General features: G+C 44.5%; 1 protein-coding gene across 1 annotated transcript in view; it reads left to right on the forward strand.

Moving 5' to 3' along the window:
- Window positions 1–6,374, forward strand: part of CCND2 (cyclin D2) — a 43,564-nt gene extending 37,190 nt beyond the window's left edge. Inside the window, exon 5 of the mRNA XM_054399600.1 lies at window positions 6,219–6,374. Within this exon, the coding sequence (XP_054255575.1) occupies window positions 6,219–6,374 (156 nt within the window). The remainder of the gene's footprint in view (window positions 1–6,218) is intronic.
- The last annotated feature ends 5,187 nt before the right edge of the window (window positions 6,375–11,561 follow it).

The raw sequence follows: 11,561 nt of genomic DNA on the forward strand, positions 1-11,561 counted from the left end.
TACCAAGCAGCTTTAGGTTGGACCCTCCTCCATCAAACCCTGGCTGTAACAAAGCTGATGCCTCAACCATGTTTGGGAACTGTGCAGTTTCTTGATTGACCTTCTGCTGGTGTGTTTGCCACAGGAGGAGCTGTGAGTTTGGGATGTTGGCACCGGCAGCAGCCACTGCTGTGGGAATGGAGATGGGAGGGATGCAGCCCAATGTGGGTCTGCCCAGGGCTGCAGCCTGGGTATTAGGAGGAGCTGTCTCAGGGCAGGGGAAGCAGCAGCCAGGCACAGAAACCAGTGTTTTCCATCACAGCCATCCTGCCATTTGTCTTGAGTGGTCTTTAACTACCCAGTTTTATCTTCATCCCGCTGAGCTGACTTGACATTTCAGGTGTTCCATGGTGCTGAGCCTTGTGGCTGTTCACTGGTTACAAATGGTTGTGCTTGTGTGCTGGCTGTGGCACTGCAGCGGTGTGGTGCCCATGTTGTGGTAGTTTTAGGCTGTGCCTTTAAAATTTTTTCACAGATCTTGAACAGAAAGTGGCACAATGTCAATAAATCACTATTGGGTGCAAGAAGGAAAATAATGGTAGTTCTAAACAATCCCATTGGAGAGATAAGGGACTTAAACTAGTTGTACCAAAACATCTCTCTCTCTCTCTCTCTTCTTGCTTTCCTCGGGCTGGGAGGTGCTAACTTTGTGCTTCTGATGGCTTCTGCTTGACCTTGGCTGCATTGTTTTGGCTAAGTTCTAACTTTTCTGTCTCTCCTTTCTCTTACCCCTTTTGTGTACAAGGGGATAAGGAGGGACAGGGAGAGAGAAGCTATTAGCTTCCCCTGCTCTTTGGCCAGGGGGGTCCTTGTGCTGTTCATTAATTGTAAATACCTGTAAATATTGTAAATCCTGTATATTTTGTACATATTCATTGCATTTCATTGTGGATTGTAGTTTTACTTGTAAATGCAGCTTTCGTTTGCTTCCAGCTGAGCTGGTCTGGCAAATTTAATGTTGGGGAGAAATTTTTCAGCCCACCACACCATGAGATACTTTTGCTGTTCCAAGAGCACCATTCCTATTCACAGTGTCAGGATGAATGACAAGAGTGAGGGAAACCAGGGTACAACCCAGAGCTTGGTGTGGTCTCTGCAGGAAAGGATTGGTGTGAGCAAGAGCAATCTGCAGCACTCCCTGGCTGTCCTGTGCCTGCAGCAGCTCAGGAGCAGTGCGTGGTGCTCCACAAGATGAGGAGCCTACAGCCACTCACCTGAATCCAGCCTGCAGTGCTCTCCAGTCCATCTTAAAACAAACCTTCTGCTTCCTTTGGCGTCATGCTTTGTTTGTGTTCTGGCTCTGGGCCAGTGCTATGGGACATAAGTACCATTTTCTGATCTCCAGAGGAGGGAAACGTGGGTGCCTGGGCTGGTAGGGAATTTTGGTACACCCCTGCAAGGTCCCTTCTGTGCTCAGCCAGGATTAGATGCAAATGAGGCACAAACCTCCTTAATCATAAGGGCTCTGAAGGACTGCAGTATTTTCTGACCCATGTGTCTTTGCTAACCTCAGGCTGCATTTCTTGAGGATATCAAAAGGTACCTGACCCACCTCTCTCTGTGTGCCATGCCAAATTCTAATTATACTTAATCTTCTCCAAAAAATGCAATTGGAAACTTCATTGAAGAGCTGGATAAGATTAGTGAAATCACTCGCCTTCCTTAACTCTCTTTCCTTGGAAATAACAGCACTTAACTTTGTTGTGGTTTCTCCCCTTCCATAAAAAAATACCAGCCTGAGGCAGAGGGCAAAGTGTGGGAAAGTTTAGCTCCAGTGACTTCAGGCTTTGCTTGGAGTGGAGCTGTGCTGGGGTGGGTATGGTACAGCTGCAAGCCAGCTAACTCCACCACAGGGAGTTTTTTCCAGGGGCAATCCTACACTCCCCACCTCTCTGGATCCAGCTCTGATGTTAACTGTGCTGAGGGAACACACTCAGGAGGTTCCAGTGACATCTCACTCTGGATTTAGCTGGTGTGATGCACATCATTGTGAATATTTTTGTCTCTTAATACAGCCAGGATCTCATCCAACCCCATTTCACTGAGTCGATTTGAAAAGCCATCCCTTTCTTTGGCAGATGCACCTTCACAGGAAGGTTGTGATGCTTCATTATGTTAAGCAGGACAGTTTAGTGACAAGGAGAAGACAGGATTTTGCAGGCAGCAGCTGCTGGCTGGTAGTCAAGAGCAGTGGGTGGTCACGACCCACTGGAGCTGATTGCGTGCATCACCAACGTCAATGTCACCAGCAGCACACACAGATACTCTGCATTTGATGTGTTTCCCCAGCTGGAAAGATGACAAATTGAACCTCCACACATGGCCGCTTAAGACTCTTCCAAATAATCTGGTATTGCATGGAGAAAAGGGGACATTGCTGCTCAGAGCCCAGCTCCCCAGAGGTGCAGCCTGAATCAGAATTAACCAGGTTGGAAAAGACCTTTGAGATCATCAAGTCCAACCAATCACCCAACACCATCCAATCAACTAAATCATGGCACTAAGTGCCTCATCCAGTCTTTTCTTAAACACTTCCAGGCACAGAGACTCCACCACCTCCCTGGGCAGCCCATTCCAAGGCCCAATCTCTCTTTCTGGGAAGAATTTCTTCCTAACATGCAGTCCGTACCTCCCCTGGTGCAGCTTGAGACTGTGTCCTCTTGTTCTGCTGCTGGTTGCCTGGGAGAAGAGACCAACCCCCACCTGGCTACAACCTCCCTTCAGGTAGTTGTAGACAGCAATGAGGTCTATCCTGAGCCTCCTCTTCTCCAGGCTAAACACCCCCAGCTCCCTCAGCCTCTCCTCACAGGGCTGTGCTCCAGACCCCTCCCCAGCTTTGTTGCCCTTCTCTGGACATATTTGAGCATCTCAACATCTTTCTTGAACTGAGGAGCCCAGAACTGGGCACAGTACTCAAGGTGTGGCCTGACCAGTGCTGAGCACAGGGCAGAATGAATTCCCTGCTCCTGCTGGCCACACTATTCCTGATCCAGGCCAGGATGCCATTGGCTTTCTTGGCCACCTGGGCACACTGCTGGCTCATGTTCAGCCTGGTGTCAACCAGTGCCCCCAGGTCCCATTCTGCCTGGCTGCTCCCCAGCCATTCTGCCCCCAGCCTGTCCTATCCCATACTGGGATCCCAGTATGTGGGATCCCACTGAGGTCGGTCCCCAGCTCCGTTCTTCAGCTCCTCTGCATGAAAAGTGGGAATGGTGGCACTGAGTCTCACTGTCCATGCCAGGTGCTGCCACAGCTCTGATTAAAATACTCTGTTGTAAAACTCCTGCTGCCAAAAGCTGCACTTCTCTAATGTCTGAAGTCTTTGGAAGAGACTCAGCTCTTACACAGACCAAGATTTCAGCAGAGCAAAAATAGAAATGGGTAGATTCAGACTGCATGTTAGGAAGAAATTCTTCACCTATCCTATGGAGACAGACTGAGAGTTGGGGCTGCTCAGTCTAGAGAAGAGATAGCTCCCAGGAGGCTTTGTTTGTGGCCTTCAGTATCTAAAGGGGGTGTACAAGAAAGCTGGGGAGGGACTTTTTAAGGTGTCAGGTGGGGACAGGACTAGGTGGAATGGAGCAAAACTAGAAGTGAGTAGATTCAGATTGGATGTTAGGAAGAAATTCTTCCCCATGAGGGTGGTGAGACACTGGAACAGGTTGCCCAGGGAGGTGGTGGAAGCCTCATCCCTGGAGGTTTTTTGCAGCCAGGCTGGATGTGGCTCTGAGCAACCTGATGTAGTGTGAGGTGTCCCTGCCCATGGCAGGGGGGTTGGAACTGGATGGTCCTTGAGGTCCCTTCCAACCTTAACAATTCTATGATTCTATGACTTTACAGTAATGGTGCCTTTTACTATATTGTAGAAGGACTCCACAGTGTTTCTTCTGCTCTGGCAGGGGGGTTGGACTGGATGATCTTCTGAACTGCCTTCCAGCCCCTAATATTCCGTGATTCTGTATGTGTGATTCTAGAAAAAAAATGTATTTATCACAGCACCACCTGCCTACCCACACAGTGTTGTATTGACACTCTCACAGTCCCAGCATGCTGCAATTTAATTGGTATTGTGTTTCTACAGTCATGGCTTAGGTTTAGGTATTCAATTTCTGATATAACCAATTGTTTGTCAATGTTTTCTCACACTTAAAAAAAAAACAAACAAAAAAACCAAAACAAACCCTCCATGTTATTTAGTCTTCCAGCATACTATCAAGAATATGGAACATCCTGCAATAATATTTTAATGACCACCTTCTCTGTCACTGTGTCTGGTTGAAGTGTGGTGAATCCTTCACATTTATTTGTTTAGCCCTACTTTGTGTTCTCCTGATGTACAGGGCTCCCAAATCCGTGATGCTGTGCTGTCTCCTGCTCTTTCTCCAAGTGCTGTGTAGTACAGTTTGTAATGCAGTGGTCTCTGAGGCTTGATTGTGTGGGGTTTGATTTACTTCTTTTTCTAGTATCTGCCTTGGCTTTAATGTTGTCTGCAAATTATTGCCAGTAACTATTCCCAGGGCTGTTAAAATAGTCCTGCTCTCAGACTGAAGATGTGGGAGCCTACCCTCCTCCTCCTCCTTCTCCTCCTCCTCCTCCTCCACCACTGCTGCTGAAATCACTTCTCATCTCTGGAATGCTCTCAGAGAACAATACTGTGGCTGTGTGTTTGGGGTTGCATCGTTCCTTCCCCTTGCATGAATTCTACACAGATAAACAGACCTTTCTTTTTGCCTTCGCCTTGGGGGACCCAAATGTGTGACTGATAAAAACTCAGTGACACAGCACTGCAATTTTTCAGGGACTTCAACATTTCTCCTTCACCTGGGGTTCACTCTCAATTTGCTTGACACTAAAACTGAAGTCCCTCTGTCAGTGTGACTTTGGTGTAGCACATCTTGGTTATTTCAGGTGGCCTTTTTATTGTGAAGAGCCACTCAAGTCACTTCATCCTGCATAGGGGAAAGAGTTTCAAGTTCTTCCAGGGAAGGTTCAGACTGAATGCTAGGAAATACTTCTTCACAGAGAGGGTTCTCAAATGTTGGAGTGATCTGTCCAGGACAGTGGAGAAGTAGTCCCTGGAGGTGTTTAAGCAGTGTGTGGACCTGGTGCTTAGGGATATGGTTTAGTGTTGACCCTTCAGTGCTGGGTCAAAGGTTGGACTGGGTGATCTTTAAGGTCTTTTCCAACCAGGTGTTTCCTATGGTTCTGTGAATTCAAAAATTCCTCTACCGTGCCCTTTGCTTTTTGCAACAGTTTGGATTCCTCCTCAAGAAGACCACACAAATGAGCAAGCACAGGTGAAATACTAAGATCTGGGGAGTCTGGTAAATACAACATTAGCAGTGTTTAAGCCAGGGAATTTGTGCACGGTGATGGTGCCCCTGTACTCAGCCCTGGTGAGGCTACAGCTTGAGCACTGGGTTCAGTTCTGGGCACTACTATGTGGGAAAGACAGTGAGGTGCTGGAGTGTGTCCAGAGAAGAGCAATATGAGGCTGGTGAGAGGGGGTTTGGAGGGACTTGGAGTGGCTGAGGGAGCTGGGATTGTTTAGTCTGGAGAAGAGAAGGCTAAGAGGAGGTCTTACTGCTCTCTACAGCTCCTTGAAAGGAGGTTGGAGTGAGGCTGGTGTTGATCTCTTCTCCCAAGTAACCAGCAACAGGATGAGAGGAAATGGATTTAGTTGTGGATTTAGAAATAGATTGGACACTAGGAAAAACCTCTCTAGGGAGAGAGTGTTAAGGGGTTGGAACAGGCTGCCCAGGGAGGTGGTGGAGTTGCCATCCCTGGAGGTGTTCAAAAAATGTGTAGTTGTGGCACTTCAGGACATGGTTTAGTGGTCATGGTAGTTAGAATCATAGAAACATGGAATCAACCAGGTTGGAAGAGACCTTCAAGATCATCCAGTCCAACCTAACAGCCAGCCCTAAGCAATCAAAAGTTGGCTTACAGTTGGACTGGATGATCTTGAAGGTCTTTTCCAACCTTTAATTGATTCTATGATTAGCTGTGAGAATTCAAAGTTGTTTTCTATCACAGCAGACACTCCTCCTTGAGAACACCAGATTGATGCTCTTCCAAGTTCTGCTTGCTCAGTAAGGGGAAAAAAAACCAACCACCACCACAACAACACACCCCCTATCCATCTTCACTGACAGAACAATTTGTTTTCTGCCCTTTAGGACTGCCTTAAAGCTTGTCAAGAACAGATTGAGGCGGTGCTAGTAAACAGCCTCAGACAAGTCCGGCAGCAGCAACAGCAAAGCAATCCTTCCAAGACGGTGGACGAACTGGACCAGGCCAGCACTCCCACAGATGTGAGAGACATCAACCTGTGAGGACATCAGCACAGAAAGTCACACTTGCTCCCTCCCCACCCTGCTCCTTCCAGCCCTTTTATTTTTGTTGTTATTTTTTAGAGTGATTTTGTTTGGTTTGGTTTCGTTTTAAATCTGCTCCCAGCTAGAACCATATTTAAAGCTCTTTTAGGTTAAAAAAGAAAAGCAAAAACAAAAAAAAAACCAACAACACACCAAAAACTGAATAATGGGGAAAAAAATCAAAAAAAAAAAAAAAAAAGCATTTGGTGCCTGTGATGTTCTACAGAAGGGAATTTCCCCCCATGATAGAGTTGATAATTGCTCTTTGATTATGTACCATGATAATTAAAATGCTTATAAAAAGCATACAAAGTAGCTAGCTAAAGGTAAGCCTGCATTTGTGGGAACAAAGTAGAGTGTCCTTGGCTGTGTAATTCTGACCTAGTGCATACATCACCACCCCCCTTGGTTGCTTTTTTGTGTGTGTGTGTGTGTGTGTGTTAGCTGTAAGAAAGGAATCGTGTGTGCTTAGATTGCAAAGCAAAATGTGTGCGTGTCAGGGTGGGGGGCAGAGAGAGAGATGGGGGAGGTGGTTTAGGACAAAAATGGGGAAAAGATCCCTGAAGCAATTGAACCATTTGGAATGCAGAAGAGATTTTTTTTTTTCTTGCTGATCTGTCACCTCTGTGATTAGTCAGAAGTGTTTTGTTGGATCTCTCTCTGTTAGTTTTGTTTACTCTTGCTGTCTGTGGTAGCTGCTACCTAAGAAAGAAGATGCTTTATTTTGCCAGCCGGAAGAGCAGGTGGTGGGTTTTGGGTTTTTTTTGGGGGGTGGAGAATGGGTTGGGTTTTTCTTTTGTGTGTTTTCTTTTGTGTGTTTTCTTTTTTTTTTTTTTTGTGTTTTTTTTTTTTTTTTTTAAATTCCCCTCTTCCCTTTTTCTACTTTTCCTGCAGAAATGGTTTCACTCTAAACAGCATCTTTGGCATAAGGGCAGTTGCATTTACCCAACTGTGGGCCAAAGCCAAAGTTACCAAGTGTTACATGGTGGGAGGTGGGGAGGGGGCAGGAAATGTGCCAATTAAATGCTGACCAGTTGGACTAATCAGACCAGCTCTGACCTTTTGGCTTGCAAGATGCAGTGGATCTAATCAGATCAGCTCTGACCTTTTGGCTTGCAAGATGCAGTGGATCTAATCAGATCAACTCTGACCTTTTGGCTTGCAAGATGCAGTGGATCATCTGTGACAAGCATTCTGTTCCTTTTACAGTGCTGATGCTTCACCTCAGTGTTAACTTTTGGCAGCTCCTTAGCTTGGCCTTAAAGACATTTAAATGATACTCTGTCCCATCTGCCTTTTTAACATATCCTTACTGTGTTAAAGAAGATGAGATTGGGTTTGATTCCTCTTCTTACCTACCCATCTTCCCCCACTGTCCCCACACACTTCTTTTTCCCCCCCAGCATTTCATTAACTTTATCGATCCACAGTGAGCATTTTTTTTGTTTGGTTTGGGGTTTTTTTTGGTTTTTTTGTAAACCATTTCATTCAAAAAGCACTTTGAAAATTGTTCCTAAGGGATTAAATGAGATGGTTTATGATGATTTTGCTGAGAAAAAAAAAAACAACAAAAAACACACACACAAAAAAAAGGAAAATGGGAAAAAAATGAAAAAAAAAAAAAAGGAAAAAAAAAAAGTCACAAAAGCAAATAGCTTTTTTATAGTCAATATTTTCCAGTATCTGGTGTACTTGGTTAGTTGTGGTGTTGCTGGGAATACCAACACCTGCTTTCAGATGACATTCCTGTCATGACATTCCGGATTCAAAAGCCTGACAATTTGTATTGTTGAGTGTCAAAAGAAGGATCTTAAAGGCCACCTGCATGCCTGTCTACAGACAAGGGAAGAAAACAGCACGGGGCAAAAGACAAAAAGAGTGGTGAAACATCAAGGTGTGTGGCTGGGAGATTTATTACAAAGGTATATTCAGTGTACTTGAATTTATTTTTCTGCTCCATCTGTAACGAAGAGGCATTTAGATGGCAAAAAAAAAAAAAAAGGAGTTGGAGCAACTTTTGGGTTTGTTGGTTTTGTTTTTTTTTTTTTAAGTTTTGGGTTTCTTTTTTGTTTCTCGTTTGGTTTTTTTTTTTTTGTTTGGTTTGGGTTTTTTGGTTGGTTTTTTTTTTTGCACAATTGTATTAACAGTTTGCAGATATTCAGTACAAAGCTGTTGGTTGAAATGTTTAAGTGTTTGCATTTTTTTAAGGCAAAAAAAAAAAAAAAAAAGTTCCAGAAAGAACATGATGTCTTTGAAGAATTATTATATGAATGGACTCAGCCATATTTGGCTCGATGAGGGTAGAGAATGGAGCAAAATTCTAAGGTTTTGTTGGGTTATTATTTTTTTTATTATTATTATTATTATTTTTTCTTTGTTTTGGGGGGGGAGGTCTGGGTTGGGTTTGGTCGGTTTTGTTATTATTATTATTTTTTTTTGCGCTGCTAAGAAGCTATGATTTGTTTCATTCTTATTCACATTAACAGTACTTAGCTGTATTGTTTCACTGAGTGTGCTGCTATTTTATAAACATTTTTATAATATATTATTTTACTGCTTAAATTTTCAAATCCTGAAGTAGATGGTTAAGTGGAGATATGATGAGTTCTTTGATTTACTGGAAATGCCCTGTACAGTTTGTTTTGGTTTGGTTTTTTTTTTCCCTATTACCATGTTCATGATTTTTTTTTTGTTTGTTTTATTTTTTTTCCTCCTTTTTTAATTCCTTTTTTTTCCCCCTTCCTTCCTGATCACATCCTGCAGAGACAGTATACTTACCTCAGGTTTACTGGACAAAACAGAAATGGTTCCTCTTTTCACAATACCTCACAAAGTGACAGTTTGGGTTTTGTTTTCCCCCCACTCCCGGGGCCCACACCCTGGCCACGCTGGGGAGAGGTTGCAGGCAGCCAGGGCACTGGCTCCCTTTCAGTCTTTGGTATCCTTTTCATAGTGGAAAAAATGCATTGACTCTCCACCAGTGGTTTTCACCAGAGCAGCTCCCATCTTCCCCAGAAGCAGTGGTGGGAAACAGCCTTGTTCTCAACTGTCATCACCTCCCACCTTAAATGTTCCATGTTAGGAGCAAGTGCATTCAGCAATGGTGTCTCTCCTGGAGGGAAGGAAAAAGAAGGGAGGGAAAAAAAAAAAGAGTTAATTTTGTGGAAGCAAGGCTCCAAAGCCACCTGCAGTACATGGTTGTGACAGATCAGATCATTCCCTGGTGACAGCCCTCCTATGTTAGCAAATGTAGCTTCATGGGGAGGTGTGCCTGAGGGTTCTCAAAAACTGGGATGACCTCTTGGCATGCTGGGCAATAGTGCAGCTGCCTACAGCAATCATAGCCACTGTGTCCCATCATGTTGTCTTCTATATGCTGTAGGTCAAGTGTAGGCAGGAGTAGTATTTAGGGTGCCTGCCCTTGCTCTTCATCTCACCTCCTTCAATGCCTCAGTCCCAAGCAGAGATGCCCACCTGCAGCATCCTCCTCCCAAGGGCTCTGCAGTGCTGATGGGGAAGGCAGAGTGAGGTCTCCCATGCAGAGATGCCCACCTGCAGCATCCTCCTCCCAAGGGCTCTGCAGTGCTGATGGGGAAGGCAGAGTGAGGTCCTCCATGGAAGCTGACTTTTCACACCACATGGTCAGAGTAGTGCTGGAAGGGGCAGCACCATTCAGCAGCCCCCAGTCCTTCACAGAGACTCAATGTGGGTCAGTGCACTTAAAAAATACCATCTGGTGACACCCAGAAGCTGAAGTGTGGAAAACCTAAAACTTTGAGCATTTACAGAGTAGCCTTCAAAATAAAACTAATCCATAGTTCTCCTTTTTTAATAAATTAAAAAAAAAATCATTCTTGCAGATGAGGTGTGAGATTTCCCCCCCCCTAAATTGCAGAAATCATTAACCCCTTCTACTGATGGATTAAAAAAATAAGTTGCTGATCATATCCTCACAGATGCCAAAGGATTGGCAGTGAAAGCATTTCTCTCAGCTTCCTGCTGATGCTGCTTTGATGATCTTCCCCTCCTCCTTATTCCTGTAGCATAGGAGCACCTGATGATGAATTTATATTGCCAGCATGCTCCTGAAAGAGAAGAACACGATCCAAACCCCTTTGGTGCTTGAATAATTTGGATAGCTCTTAATGACTCAGCAAACCACCTGGCCACTGGATTTTTTCCACTATGTTTCTTACCATGTTCTCATGTACCTCAGAAATCACTCTTGGTTGCACAGTTTCTCAATACATCTTTTTTTTTTTTTTTTAATCTTTCATTGTTGTTTTGGTTTTGTTTTTTGTTCTTTTTCTTTTCCTTGCTTTATCGAGTGTGATGCCATATCAAGTCAATGTGTTACTCTCTCACAATGTGCTCTTTAAGAGGTGTGGATGTTTCTATAAGGTCAGGGGATGCTAGAGAAGTGCAGTAGTAGACATGATCAGTGTAAACAAGAAAGGTCTTTAGAAAGTATTGCGAGGTTGCTCTCGGTGGATTAAGACTGATGCAGTGTAGTCTCGATCACCTTTGGGAAAGGTCTTCTTTGTTCAGTGTTGTCATTTCTTTTTTCTTTCTTTTTTTTTTTTTTTTATGAATAACCTGTTGTTTTGACTAGCTTAAAGATGGTTCTAAGAAAAGTGTTTTTTTGGTGGGATTAGGTATGCTGTATGGACAATAAACTCACCTTGACCTAAATGTGCCTGGCTTGGTTTGATTCGTTCGATGTGAAGATGGAGCCGAAGAAGGTCACATCCTAAGATGCATCAAAAGATGTGTGGCCAGCAGATCCACAGAGGTGATTCTGCCACTTTGCTCTGCTCTGGTGAGACCTCACCTGCAGTACTGTGTCCAGCTATGGAGCCCTCAATATGGGAAGGACATGGACCTGATGGAGAGGGTCCAGAGGAGGGCCGTGAAAATGATCAGGGGGTTGGAGCAGCTCTGCTCTGAGGACAGGCTGAGGGAGCTGGGAGTGTTCAGCCTGGAGAAGAGGAGGCTCTGGGGAGACCTAATAGCAACCTTCCAGTGACTGAAGGGATCCCTACAAGAAGGCTGCAGAGGGACTGTTTGCAAAGGCCTGCAGTGACAGGACAAAGGGCAATGATTTGAAATGAGAGGAGATTTAGATTGGATGTGAGGAACAAGTTC

This window comes from Indicator indicator, chromosome 3 (assembly GCF_027791375.1).
Source record: "Indicator indicator isolate 239-I01 chromosome 3, UM_Iind_1.1, whole genome shotgun sequence".
Classification (NCBI taxonomy): Eukaryota; Metazoa; Chordata; class Aves; order Piciformes; family Indicatoridae; genus Indicator; species Indicator indicator.